This window comes from Mauremys reevesii, linkage group 1, assembly GCF_016161935.1.
Source record: "Mauremys reevesii isolate NIE-2019 linkage group 1, ASM1616193v1, whole genome shotgun sequence".
Classification (NCBI taxonomy): Eukaryota; Metazoa; Chordata; order Testudines; family Geoemydidae; genus Mauremys; species Mauremys reevesii.
Genome location: NC_052623.1, coordinates 307,482,105 through 307,497,560, shown reverse-complemented (window position 1 = coordinate 307,497,560; position 15,456 = coordinate 307,482,105). Strand labels below are relative to the sequence as shown.

The window sequence follows — 15,456 nt, the reverse complement described above, 5'->3', positions numbered from 1 at the left end:
TAATAATTAATGTTTTTTTATTCTACAAATAAAAGCACAGAACTCATATTTTAGTAGTCTTACCTTGCTAATGAGATGGATGTGCCCTCTCTCCCCTGCCGCGGCAGCCACCGAGCTGGGGCTGGGAATGAGGGAGGTATCTCCCCACCACAGCAGCCACAGAACTGGGGCTGGGTAGAAGGGCCATCTCTCCCTGGCAGCTGCAGCCCTGGAGCTGGGGAAAGTCGCCTCTTTCTCTGGCCACTGTAGCCAGGGGCGGCTCTAGACATTTTGCCACCCCAAGCACGGCAGCATGCCGCGGGGGGTGCTTCGCCGGTCCCGCGGTTCCGATGGGCCTCCCGCAGGCGTGCCTATGGAGGGTCTGCTGGTCCCGCGGCTTCGATGGAGCCGCGGGACCAGCGGACCCTCCACAGGCATGCCGCCGAAGGCAGCCTGCCTGCCGGCGACCAGCAGAGCACCCCCCGCGGCTTGCCGCCCCAAGCACACGCTTGGCGTGCTGGGACCTGGAGCCGCCCCTGACTGTAGCCCTCCATGTCCCAAATTCCTCACATCCCTTCTTCTCACCCCACTGCCTCCTGTCACCTACCTTCTATCCACCTCCAAAGGCCACCACCTCACATGTGTGTCTTTTCCAGTGTCCAGGCACCTAATTAATGGAGCCACGCCTGCGCAGCTCCACTAATTAGGTGGGTGGCCTTTCATTCTCTCGTGTGCGGCTGCCAGGCATGCACCTTAGAGAGAGCTATCCACAGACCACGTGAATGGAGCTCGTGGACCACAGTGTGAGAACCTCTGCTATAACCTGCTTTTCCAGAGGCTCACATGTGGTGAAACAGCAGTTCAAGTATTTAACTGACCTAATATCTGCAAAAATATGTTCTTATTAGGAGCAAGAATTTTGCCTTGTTTGCAAAATATGTTACAGAGAGTACTTCAGTGCAATCAAGAAATTCAATATTTTTATTGTTAAAATGGCATGATTTGATTTCTAATCTAATATCTGAAAGGTTTTGGCTCTGCATTTGGTCCAATGGCTGTTCTAATAGCATAGCCTCCCTCACAACAATGCATCTCTTGGTTGACTGAGCATTATGAGAGATTTCTATTTATTTTATGTGGCCCAGAGGTTAAGTTACAGCTGATGTGCAACATATGCAAGACATTTACTCATTTATACCTAACAAAATACAAATGCTAAAAACTTCCTAATTTATTGTAAATTAGAAAGCTATAGAAAGATTGTTTTGTTAATATTGCCAATCTTCTGAAACCTATGTAAATGAATATAATTTAGCTTTAAATGTTCAGTGTACAACAAAGTCTAATTAATGATTAAGCATCCTTTAATAGTCCATCATATCAGGATTCAAAATATTTTAAACAATCTGATTATTTTCAATATTCTACCTCATGACAGCTCAAATCCTTAAAAATTAGAATGTATCTTAATAACAGCTACTTGGAAATGTGAATTTGTTTGTTAAACTTTAAAACTGAAAGGCACAAATAACATATTACTCCAAAATCAACTAGAGAATTCTAGTAAACGTTGAATTGATTTTTTCTTTTTTTCTCCTGTTTGCAGCTGCCTGCTAGTCTAATTCGTATTGTTTATTCACAGGATGAAAGAGATGTTTCTCTTTCATTCTCATTCTCAACAGATGCGAGTGATTGATGTAAAAAAAGCCACTCTGGTTTAAAGAGTTGCTAGGAAACGTGCAGTTCGAAAATGAAATCTCCCACTGAGCTTGTCTTCAGTTGTACAATAAAAAAAGTGTTATGGCATGTTCTGAGACTATAAGAATAAATAGCTAACTTTTCATAGATAGAAGTAAATCTAGTATGAACTTACTTAAAACACTTCATTTTGGAAATGTTTTAAAAATATTTACTTTATATATTGCAAATCATCTAATTTATCTGAATAGTTCCCAAGTCTTTCTTTCAACTGGTACATGTTACTAAACTTGACGAAGGTGAAAGCAGACAGAAAATAAATGTGCAGTGTTGGAAAGAAACTCATTCATATCCAATTTAAGCTTACAAATCTTCGTTTTAATATTTCTCAGAAATGGAACTTTTATACTATACTTTCAGACTAGATGATCATGATGGTCCCTTCTGACCTTAAAGTCTATGAGTCTACTTAATTTTTTAGGTCAAATGATTATATGAAAAAAACCAAAATAATTCCACCAAAACAATGCTGTGCTGATTTCTTTTTTGAAACAATAATTAAGTCAGACATCCAAGTGTAGACAGTAGTAACCAAGAGTGACGAGACATAACCCAAATTTCCTGGGAAAGTTAATCTGTTTGCAGTTTGTGAACAGATAGTGTGAAGAAAAAATAAATGATTATCCGTATTGAAAAAATGTCCAATTTTTAAAAGTGAGTATTTCTTTTTGTTTTTATCTTTGTTTTTCCCTTCCATGTTCTTGTTTTCTTTAGTAATTTGAGTCTTAAATATTTTGGAGTTTGGAATCTATGTTCTGAGTGAAATTTGAGTGTCTTAGAACCAGAGTAAAACGACTTGGACTTTGTTGTTGTTGGGTGCTGTAATGTTTATGTTAATACTAAAGGAAGGGAGAGAAAAATGGAAATTACTTGACATGAAATTGTATATGTTCACGAAAGAAAATGCAGCAATGTGCTCTTTTGCCTGGTAAGGATTTGTAGTGTTTGACAAAAAGACTATTTGATCTTTTCAGTTGTTTGTTTGTTAAAACTGTTAACTAAGAGGCAGACAAACAGAATATTCCCTAAAGAGGACTTTTAGGCATGTGAGTATAGCTGTTAACTACTGGGAAGTGTGTGATCTTTGTGGTATTTATTACCCAAAGAAGAAAAAACAGTCTGTTGTTGATAGAGCAACCCATGTGAATAAAGGATTTAGAGGACTGGTTTTCAGCCCACTTGCTCCCACAGTGATGATTAAACACAGTGTTTAAGTACATCTAAGAAATACTTTTCATTATCTGAAAGTCTGTAAAAACATTCTTTTTTGCAGCTCCATGATTCAAGAAAAATGATGTAGCTCTTTTAACAATTTAACATTTAGGTCAATATCTTGTACATATCATGCATTATGAATTGCCCAGCATATTAACCTTTCTTGTGCAAAAATAAGAGTTTATAATGTAAATACTAACTGACCCTTTATTACAGTGCAATAATTAACTGTAGTAATAAGAAAGATGTGATGCCATGAAAAGCAATGGGGTGTGTGTGCGGGGGAGGGGAAGGGAGAGGAATAGACTAATGTCAATACACAAGGAGGCTCACAATGCAATTAAGAAAAATAAGACCTCTTACTGGTCATTTAACATATCTGGGAAAGGAGAGGATTACAAAAAGTCAAAATGGAAAATCATACTTCTATTTTGACTTTTCTATTAGATACCAGACAAGGCAAAGAAAATCCCATAATACTTTGCTTAATTATATAAGGAGCTTAACAGAAAAGCAAAAAAACCCCGAAGGAAACTGACAGGAAAGGCTGCTATTGCTAGAGATCTGTGTTCTTTGACATGCTAACCATAACAGAAACATGAAGGTAAAACGTCAGAGACTAGCATATCTTTTCCTGTTAGAGAAAGTGGCATGTTTAAAGAAACTGTAGTCGAAACTGGACCTCCAAAACCAACAGTTACATTTTGATTATACAGTGTCAATCATTTTAATTTACAGCAAAACACAGTAGAATGTGTTTCTGTTTCTCAATACAAAGACTTTTAAGCCATAGAACCTATTGCTTACAAGTTCTTGGCTGTGCGCATGAGTAAAGAAGGGATTAATCTTTTCTGTGGTTACTCCAGGGAGAGAAATTGCAATTTCCAGAGAAGGTGAGAGAGAGGGAGAGGGGAAAAAAAAAAGGTAATTCTGAGGCAGCATATGATGTGGTGTCATATTCGTTCTATAGTGCTGATTCTACTTAAGATGCCATTGCAGGTGCCAGTAGAGATTTACATAAGGAAAGAGGGTGAGAACCAGTAAACAAGTAAATTATACTTACTTGGAAAACAGGACCTACCTTGTTGCACTCTGGAAATATATTATTATCAATCTAGAGATTAATGGGAAGTGTACACTGGGCTGCAGAATCTCCACAAAACTACCGTACTGATTAAAGAGAATTGAAATATCAAAAACTACTTACTGCCAAATCCCTACCTTTAAAGAATTATTGCTGAATGAGAATAAGGGAGATATGTTGGTGCACAATTAGTTTTGCTGAGCTAAATCTTGAGGTGCTGGATACAATTCCAGTGGACAAAATGTTGAAATATTTACTGAGTCAAAATTCCCATATTCAGACAAAACCGCTATTGAAGCACACAGGCCACTGTATTTGCTAGAGAATTTTTGTGTATTAGAGAACTAGATTAATTTTAATAAAAAGCAGAGCAGTTTGAATAGTTAGTTATTACTATTACGCATTTAGACCTTTTTGCGGTTAGCACAGCATTTATGAACTGATCCTGATTTTCTCTGAAAAGATTCAGCATCTGTAAAAAATCCCCAAAGAATTTAGATTTTAAGTTGTTTGCAAACTGTTCACTTCAATTAGTTGCTGTTTGTTGTACTATTACATATTGTGCTGGAGAGTGATGCTGGCTGCCAGAAAATGCATCTGTGACCTATTGGCAATCACAGTCAGGATGGAGGCTCATGGGACTTCTTTCATTCAAGCTAAATGAAAGAAGCAATAAGCACCTTTATAGAGTAAGATTGCTAAAACAATAGAAGCCACCACCCAAGGCACTGGGCCATATGGGGAGGCCTGAGCAAGAACTAAAACTGGGAACTGATTGCAAATATAGGGGCTGCGACATTGACAGCTGGAGTTGTGTGTATCAGAAGCAGAAGGTGACCAGGAAGCTGAGTAGATAGAGAAGCATTGTAGCATGGCTGTGAGAGAACAGAGATGGAGCTCCTTGTGGCACGGGTCTGACTGGAAAGCAGGCTTAGCTTTCTGAACACAGAAACTGTCTCCTGTTTGTTCATACTGTGTTCAGGGAAATGTCCTCCCAGTTTGACAGTAAATATTAATAACTACTTTTTGAGTATGGTCTTTCAATCAGTTGTGCATCTACTTTATAGTAATTTAATTTAGATCACAATTCCCTAATTTGCTTATGAGAACATCATGTAGGACTCGCTCAAAAGTCTGACTAAAATCCAGATATATCATGTCAACAGCTTCCCTTATCTACTAATCCAATAACCCTGTCAAAGAAGGAATTTAGGTTGGTTTGTCATGATTTGTTCTTGACAAATCCATGCTGGCTATAACTTATAACCCTATTATCCTCTAGGGTCTTGCAAAAAATGATTGTCTAATAATTTGTTCCAGTATCCTTCCAGGTATCAAAGTTAGGATAACTGGACTGTAATTCCCCAGGTCCTCTTTGTTTCCCTTTTTAAAGATAGATACTAGATTTGCCCTTCTCCAGCCCTCTGGGAACACACCCATCCTCAGTGAGTTCTCAAAGATAATCATTCATGGTTCTGAGATTGCTTCAGCTAGTTCCTTAAGTATCCTAGGATGAATTTCATCAGGCCCCGCCAACTTGAATACATCTAAATATTCTTTAACCTGTTATTTTCCTATTTTCTCTTGTGATCCTTTCCCCTTGTTATTAATAATTGTGTTAATCATCTGGTCATAACTAACCTTTTTAGTGGCGACTGAAGCAAAATAGATATTGAACACCTCAGCCTTCTTGATGTCATCACTTATTAGCTCTCCTTCCCCACTAAGCAGAGGACCTACACTTTCCTTCGCCTTTCTCTTGCTCTAGACAACAAGCAGATGCCAATTATACTATAGAATGTCTATTGTCCAAATGGAATTCCACAGTATATTGTGTAAAATATTTATTTACAGAACTAACCCCCCCCCGCCAAATGATATTGCTTAGTGAAATTTACTAGGATAGCTTTGTGTTACACAGTACAATTCATTTAATTTTCATGTAATTAAGTACAAACAAGAGTGCATCATCTGTCATGTTGCATTAACTCTACCCCATCTTCCTCACCTTCACCCTTTCCCAACTAAACACAAACAAAAGTATCTTGTGTCTTTACTTAAAAATTAAGTCTGTCTTTATCTTAAAAATAATTAGAAAATAAAAGTGGTCTGTATTTCAATAGGTATTTTCAACTATTTTTATATTGTAGTAAAACCATTAGTGGAATATTACAGAATTAGTCATATCACTGCAAATGTACAGTGTATCACACAGCCATCCTAGTGAATTTCACTTAGCAATATCATTTGGGGATTTTAGTTCCTTGTGAGTGAGTGTGTGTGTGTGTGTGTGTGTACGTACATAAATGGAAATCCATTTAATTAGAGACATTTTATAGTACCATTGACAACTGACTGATGTCTAGAGACCATTAAATACTAAACTAATTAAATGCAAGATTGTGAACTGAATTACCAGCTATTCAGGAAATAAGAACCTTCCTTGCTCCCCTGCACTTGCTACTCAGTCCTTGGGTCTGGGACTGGTGCACAGGAGCAAAGAGGATCTGTGTGCTCTGTATTGTCCCATCCCAGAGCAGGTCAGTTAGGAGCTGAGCCTTAGTTCTTCACCCCATGCACCAGCCAGTGTTATTTTGCTACTGGTATAGACCTTGAGTGCCACCCATTGCTCAACGCTGTGCTTGAAGACTTGTTGATTTAGTTGCACAATAGAATTGCTAAAGCCACAAATGTAGGGAAGACAAAGAGAGATGCCAGGTAGTATGCAATATACGTAATTAGTTTCATTACATTAAAAAAAGTAATTGTTAATTCTAGGTGCTGTAGCAGCTGATAAGATTTATGAAAAGTGAGTCAGTTTAAGTAATGAAAACTGCTAACTCTTCAAAGCCGAGCTAGAAAATGAGCAATTAAACGCTTACCAAAATCACAAGAAGAGGCTAAAATAAAAACAAATACAAAACACTGATTGGGTTGAAGTAATATGCCATTCCTAAAGAGCTTTGATTAGAACTTGCCACTGTGATAATTTACTAGTGAGTTGTTGTAATTATGCATATTCATGTTTTGAGAAAAGGTGGAGAACTAGAGATTTCTACTAGATTATTGTATCTATTTATAATGTAATCTTGGTGGATCCTCCAGTTCTCTAACCATTTTCAAAGCATAAATGTGTATAATTGTAGTAATAGGCTAGTACACTGTAATAATAAGGGACTTGATTCACCTGTGCTGGCTAAATATGGCAAAACTGGAACTCCTTCTAAGCACACTTCCCTCCCCACTCACTCCATCACCATAGGCCAGGGGTTTTCAGCCTGGGAGTGTTGAACTGGTGTCACAGGAATTTGACCACTCTCTCTTTCCCATATTGCAGAATTGGGACAGCCAGAAAGGAGGGAGTCCCAGATACGTCCTGCTATGGAAACTGGCATAAACAGACAACTCCATTATCCTTTCTATCACTCCAGCTCACAACCTGGGGATTATTTTACAACCCTCTCTTTCCCTTCTCTCCTCACATCCAGGCTCTCATCAAGTCTTGTTTCTTCTTCCTGTAACATTACTAAAATCTGTTCCTTCCTCTCAGTCTCCACTGGAGCTACTGCAACTTTCCCCTCCTTGGCTTTCCTGAATCTTCCTTTTCCTCTCTCCAGACTGTCCAACACAGCGCTCTGCAGGCAGTCCAGAGCCCTTTGAATCCCAGCCGCGGCAGGGAATCAAAGGGCTCTGGGCTGCCCGCTGCGGCGGGGAGCCCAGAGCCCTTTAAATCCCAGCCGCGGCCGGGAATCAGAGGGCTCTGGGCTGCCGGCAGCCGCGGGGAGCCCAGAGCCCTTTGAATCCCAGCCAGCGGCCGCTGATTGCCCCCTCCCCGGACCCCCGCCCCCCAGGACCCCCACCCCCTATCTAAGCACCACTGGTCCTTGTCCCCTGATACCCCTCTCCCAGGACCCCACCCCTAACTGCCCCCAGGACCCCACCCCTATCTAAATGCCGCTGCTCCTTGTCCCCGATTACCCCCTCCTGAGACCCCTGCCCCTAACTGCCCCTTGGGACCCCAGCCCCTGTCTAAGCCTCCCTTTTCCTTGTCCCCAACTGCCCCCTCCTGAGACCCCTCCAACTTCCCCCAGGACCCCACCCCTATCTGTCCCCTGATAAACCTCTGGGACTCCCATGCCTCTCCAATTGCTGCCTGTCCCCTGACTGCCCCTCGAACCTCTGCCCCATCCAACCCCTGTTCCCTGTCCCTTGACTGCCCCCGGAACCCCCTACCCCTTCTCCAACCCCCAAACTGCTTACTGTGCCACTCAGACCAGCATGTCTGGCTCCGTGCAGCTCCAGACAGTTGCTGCCATGCTCCCCCATGGAGCCCACAGCCCTCTCCCACCCCCAGCACCTGCCTTCCAGATTTGAACACCTCAAAATTCAGGAGTGCTCAAGCTCGGTTTGGGCAGCTTTTACTTCATTACTCCCAAATCAAATATACTGATCCACTGTAACTTGCTGTAGAAAAAGTAGGATAAAATTGAGCAAGAAATGCTTATTAGGACTGGAATTGCTATTTTCAACAGCCATTGCCTTTTTGTTTGTTTGAAAGGAAGACAGTGATATTGCATTGGCAAATTCCCCATAGAAAGAAAGAGTGGAACAAAAGAATAATAAAGGCACCTCAACTTTTCCTCATTTATGGAGGACAGTCTTATAATATGCATCCAGATATCCTCCAATCACACAAGCTGAAAATTGTTCCACTTTACCACAGCTCTGTAACCATATGGGAACCAATCCTGTCTGTGTTTTGTGGACATCCAAAATTCCTGCTGAATGACCCGCCCTGGGAGCGAGTTACCAGTGACCCAGGGCTGGGGCGGCAGGGGGTGGGGGGTGGCACTGGTCGGGGGGAGCCCAGGGTTGGGGCAGCAGCAGGGTGGAGGGAGGGCACTGGTGGGGAGAAAAGGGGGAAGCTCAGCGCTGGGGCGGCAGGGGGTTTGTGGGGGTGGGGGGAGAGCCCAGGACTGGGAAGGGGGACAGCCAAATTTTTTTTTGCTTGGGGCAGCAAAAAACCTAGAGCTGGCCCTGCTGGGTTCCCCCAGCTGCCGGAGCCCCGGGCCCTTTAATTTGACCCTGAGGGCTCCCAGCCACCTCTTTAGGTGGGAGCCCCTGGTTGATTTAAAATAAAGTATCACCTCCCCACCCCCAACCTTCCTTTTTGGTCCACAGCTGTTTTGGTGGAGCGGCGCAGGGGAAGGAGGGTTTGTTTCCGCAGGGCTGGGCGGCCCTGGGGCGGGGTGTTTCCTCGGGCTGGGAGGTTTCGGCCCTCAGCTGTTTTCTTTGGAGGAATGTGGCCCTCGCCACTTTACGAGTTGTGCAGGCCTGCTTTAGTACTAGGTCCATTGAATTAAATAATTAAATAGTAATGAAATCTGACACTGAGGCAGGCAAGCATTTACTGTTTGCAGCATGTGTTTTAAAATCTTTTATTAATTTGCCAGAATTATATGTCATTGTAAAAAATACATGCTAGTAAAAGATATATAGAAAAAAAGAAATCTATCTGGCCACATAGTCATTTTCAGCATGTACAGGAAAGTAAAGCAAGGCCTTTTGATGGGGAACACTTTTCACTTACGTTACGGTATGCCTCTTACTCCAAAGAGAAAAAGGTGCAGAGCTTCAAGAGAGAGAATCTTTTAATCCTTAATTAAATAATAGACACGATGCATGAGCAGTGCATCCACAATCCTGTCTCTTCTGACAGGCTGCTGTCTTAGATCAGTTTGAACGGCAGCTGGGTAGCAACATCATGCTCAGTCATACTATCCTAGTCCTATAAAAAGTAACCTGTGCACTGTCTCATTTAATAGCAGGCAGTACTACTGACTTGATTCAGAGAAATATATCAGAATGCCTCACTTCTCTTCCATAAGCCAAGATGAATCGGGTTAGACGTAGTGTATATGCCCTTCTCACTCAGCTGAAATAATTGCAAGTAAAGGAAGATTTTTTATATCTTGGCAGGACGTCTTTCTGTACTCACAGCTGAGTATGCTTGGGTATTTACAGCATGGGGACTTACAACCACAACTTCCATTAACCCTAATTTCTGATGAGGTAGGGGAGAAAAGAGCTTTTAAAAAATGAACATAATTTCCGCAAAGATCAATAAAAAGGGAGAGGACGAAAGGGCCTTGCATCAGCAATAATGCCTCTAATTTCATATAGATGATATAGTCTTACTGTTAATGCTCTTTAACCCACTGCTTTATTATATTCAAATACAGTTATTAGGTGATGACCTGGTAACGTTAACATGAGTAACATATAGTTACCATTATTCCCAGTGGAATTACTGTTTGATTGTTGTTATTGAATTATGTACATCATTTTGCAGTAACTTATGTCAGGCAATAGGAAATGAATAAACAACCTCATAAAATGATTAGCTTCATAGTCAGGAAATGTTTTGAATAACTGGCAGCATCTCTCTCTCCTGGAAGAGGAAAAAGAGGAGCAGAGAACCCACTTCCTGATACTGGTTTTAGAATTCAGTGATGGCTGCTATGACGTAGCGAGTCTATTAAAACAATTCAAATTCCTGCTCTTGTCCTCCTGCATTGCCATACTGTTCAGTGGATTATACTGTATGTTAATATTTTCTGGTTTTTTAAAAGAGAATTCTTTTAAATTATGCATTCCAGGCAAAACAGACAGTAGTGCTGGACTGAAGAAGCTTTAGTGCTATGGTAAAGGCAGGAGGGAAAGATTTTTAGAGTACATATACAGATACATTTTTACTAACTAAGAATTTTTTACTTGGGGCTCAAATAAGCCAGGGTTCCTTGGACTGCCCTATAGTTGTATGTATATTCTGCTGAACTTTAGCTGTTTTTTAATCTGAGTAACATAATTAACAGGCTCTGACAGCTAAAACAGTTTTTAGGCTGCTGTTAAAGATTTCATCTACCAGACTGAAAAAGAGCAAACCCACCAAATCTGTCATTCTCTGCCCTGTATAGATTGCACTGGGACACTGCATACCATGTTTCCATACAATGAATGAATATTACGTGGTTTTATAGAGGTTTTTTTAATAAACCCCACCATCGACATTGGTGCAAAGTGGCATGGAAGACCAATGAGAGGAGATCCCCAGAAGTATGGCATTCATGATTAGTTCAGATAAGGATTCTAAAGTGAGGCACCCCCACCAGGCCTGCTAGCATCCCTCTACATCTCTCGGCAGGGTGTGCAGAGGGAAGATAACAACTGTTCTTCTCTCCTAGTGCCATTTCTGCATTCTCTGGTCTCTCTCTATTAGACTCTTGAAGGTCTGAAGCTGCTGCCGATGATGATGATGATGATGATGGGTGGGTAAATGAGTGATAAGTCGCATGAAAGTGCACATTAGGACAAATGAGGTGAAAGGAGGAAGTGAAACTGAGAGAGAGTAAGCAGGTAGGATCAAAGGCATTTGTGTTTTTTTTTTAAAAAAATAGTAGAGTAAAAATTTCAAGAGAGCCATGTGCCCAGATCCTCAAAGGTATTTAGGTACTTAACTGCCGTTGATTTCAGTGGGAGTAATGTGGCTAAATAGTCTCTATGCAAGCCAGTAGACATAATCAGAATCACCAGCGCATGACAAAGCAAGCTGGTAGAAAGCATTTTTGGAACTGAGAAAAGAGAGGTTTCATGACACCTCTGTTAGCCAATATATAAGCATGTAGTGGGGCCCAAAACAAAAAAGGGTCTAGAAGACACTATGTGAAGATTTTAATCTTTAGTAAAAGGAATTCAAATATACTTTTACCATAATTGTATAATGAAATAGAGTCACAAAGGGAAAAACAACAACAACAAAAAATACCCCACCTAAGAGCAGGAGTAAACCAAACGGATGGTGTCCACTCATGGATAGGATATGCAGATATTCCTTCAGTGATGAATTGGAAATCATACCCTATCCACCGGTCATAGAGAAACTAGTGACACAGCAGAACCAATGAGCAGAAAAAAAGAGAAATGTGAACAAGATGTGAAGGATGTAAAGGATGCTTTTATACACGCATGGCAAGAAACCCATTAAACAAAACAAAATACATACTTCAATCACCATGACTCACTGCTTAAAGAAATAGATAACAGGCAGCAGAAAAGAAAAATCTAGCAAAATATTTTAATCTAAACAAGGAGGAAACACAGAAGCAAAGAATTTTGGAAAACTATGTCTGAACTCTGGAAGGATCCAAATGAAGCTGTGTGCATCCATTACTGGGTTCGCTGCAATCTTTGCTCCCCAACCACATACAGAATATAAAATAGCTCAAATCACGTAAAGTAATTGACTTATTCAAGGTGTAAAAAAAATCCACTAAACCAGAGAATAAAAACTAAGATTGTCTTTCCACAAGTTTGTGAACTACAGTTTAGAACTCTAACAACTACAACAGGAAAATGCATTCTGAAAGAGATTGTGTGCCACCATTTCATGGTTGTTTTTCTGTTAATGACACTGAAATCCCTGGGATTATTTTTAGTGTAAGGTGCTACTTAGCATGAGTAAGGGTGACAGAATCTTGATTTATATCATTAGGTATAAACCAGAAACCTTTTTCAAAGACCTCCACACTGTAAGGTGTGTATACAAATAGCACCCACATCCAAACTAACCCTGGTTTTGGTTTTGCAAGATGAGCCAAAGCAGAAACTATTACATTTACTCTTCCAGACTTTGAATAGTTCAGATGAATGATTATAAAGTGCTTTGAGATCCTTAGATGGAAAATGCTCTGTAAATGTAAACTATACATTTGTCGTCATACATTTGGTCTAGCAGATTTGAGAGTACCATTAATTTACAAATATATCTATTCTCTGTCTATTAAACATGGAAAATGTAGCTGACTTAAATGTAGTGCTAGTCTCTACAGGAACATTCTCTTATCAGAATTATTCACTCTTTTTTCTTTCCTTTTTTATTATCAGGTATTTTTAGTTCTCTGAACACTGGGGCTGAAAGGCAGAATTCCTTTTGAAATAATCATCTCTGAATAGAAGATGAAAATGTGGTTCTTAATCAGTCATCTTGTTACAGTGTGTTTCATCTTCTGCCTGGCAGGTAAGACGATCTCTCATTTTAGTTAAATGAATTAACTTATTTTCAGTGCCACACATTTCAAGGTCAATACTGGCGTTTGTTTCAGATTTAATTTATTTGTGCAGATGTGGTGAGCTACTAAATGCGGATAATGAAACTGGAAGAAAGAGTTTCACAGTATAACTGAAGCACTAATCCAAAATAAAAATGAGCCGGACCTTACATTTGTTACTGGGTCTATCTGATGCAGTAAATCCCCTTGATTTATCAAGCTTTACGTAAAATCAGTATAAGAAACAACTGTTTGTGGCCAGGTGAACAAAATGACTAGAAGAATGGAAAGATGTCCATGGAAGGAGAGATTAAAAAGATTGGAACTGCTGTAATGCAGATGCCATTTAATAAAAATAAAATAAAAAAGCAGCATTCAGCAGCAGTGCCATATGGTGATATCTTGCTATGTATCTTGTATAACAGTGTGTTAATATCGCATATGTTGACTTTAATTAAATCGTATGTAGTAAAACTGTACTCTAATTAGAACTGGGCCCTTGCTGTAAAAATTCAGATTTTAGGGATTTCTAACACTTCAAAATTAGAGGGTGTTTAAAACTGAAATTCAGTCTTTGTAGTTATAGCAACCAATTACAAAGTTCACATCCAGGTTTGAATTATGACAACCAGCACCTATTCCAACCACCCAAAACACAAAGGGCATCAAGACAGTTAAATGTGCATTTCAAACATTAACTCCACCTTAAACAAATGTCATTTTTATAATGACACAATAAAGCTCAGTCCTTTCAGGGGACATTTTGCTTATGTATCAACCATGTGATTGAGCCTTTTGTGTCTAAGAAGCAGAATATATAAAGTGTGTATCTTATAAAATGCTGGCTGAAGCAGATTTAGAAAAATTCAGGTACCTTGTGGAAATAATATGAGAAATGTTTTGCTCACATTGAGCCAGACTGTGAATCCCTTACGACTATTGGCAAACAGTTACTCATGTGCAGTTCCTTTCAAGTTAATAGGGCTGCTTGTGTGAGTAACAGCTCGCCAATGGGAAGGAGAGCTTCATGGTCTGGCCCAGTATTACCTCCCATACTGGACATCGTCTTGGTTTTTCCCTGTTTGTGTTATTTATGGAAGTAGATCACAAAGCACTGTTACTGAGTCACAAAAGCTGAACAGCATCATGTTGTCAATCCATTGCTTTTAAGACAGTCCTTCCAGAAAGGACTTCATAGCTTACAGTGTAGTTTGGTTTAATCATGAGAACACAATTATATTTTTGATCTCTGTTGGAATCATTCCAGTTGATGTGTGCGTTTTACCCTGTCGTAGTTCACTGGAGAACAAATTAAATGACTGGAGAGGCATTGCGAATTCTTGCATATAAAGTAGTATGCATTGCAGGGTTTTTTTATATGGCTTTTGCTCAGTTCAAACATGAGAGCTATTGATGGACCACAGTAATTCATTCATTGGTTTCGTTTAACCTGGGGCTTTTCTTGCAGAAAGGCTGTCAACTCCAGTCAGTAATGTTACCTATGCCATTTCACCTTAGCCACGTCAACATTTTGGTCAATGTGATTATCAGCTCCTGTAGCTAAGTGAGTGTTGGGTTTTTGTGTTCAGGTATTTTGTTTGAAAGCAGTGCAATGGGGCTAAGGCAGGCTTCCTGCCTGCCCTCGCTCTGTGCCATTCCCAGAAGTGGCCGGCATGTCCCTGGGGCCCCAGGGGAGGGGTCTCCGTGCACTGCCCCTGCCCCGAACGCTGACTCCACAACTCCCATTGGCCAGGAACTGTGGCCAATGGGAGCTGTGGGGGCAGTGCCTGTGGGGCCCCCACCTAGGAACCACTGCCAGAGGGGTGTGCTGGCTGCTTTCGGGAGCCGCCTGAGGTAAGCGCCAACCCCTTGACCCCCTCCTGCAACCCAATCCCCTGCCCCATCCCAGAGCCCATACCCCATATCCAAACTCCATCCCAGAGCCTGCGCCCCCGCATCCCCTCCTGCACCCAAACTCCCTTGCAGAGCTCACACTCCTCATCCCCTCCTGCACCCTAGCTCCCTCCCAGAGCTCACACCCCGCACCCTCTTCTGAACCCAAACTCCCTTCCAGAACCTGACCCCTTACCCCCTCCCACACCCAAATGCCCTCCCTCCCAGAGCCTGCACACACCCCCAGCACCCAAACTCCCTCCCAGAACCTGACCTCTCACCCCCTTCCGCACCCCAACCCTCTGCCCCAGCCTGGTGAAAGTGAGTGAGGGTGGGGAAGATCAAGCAATGGAGGGAAGGGGGGAAGGAGTGAACAGGGGGCGGGACCTCAGAAAAGGAGTGGGACAGGGGCATGGTCTC

General features: G+C 41.2%; 1 protein-coding gene across 1 annotated transcript in view; it reads left to right on the top strand.

The window, feature by feature from the left end:
• CNTN1 (contactin 1) overlaps positions 1–15,456 on the top strand; it is a 443,616-nt gene that overhangs the window by 240,013 nt on the left and 188,147 nt on the right. The window contains exon 6 of the mRNA XM_039506174.1: positions 12,980–13,112. Coding sequence (XP_039362108.1) covers positions 13,052–13,112 — 61 coding nt within the window. The 5' untranslated portion in view covers positions 12,980–13,051. The remainder of the gene's footprint in view (positions 1–12,979; positions 13,113–15,456) is intronic.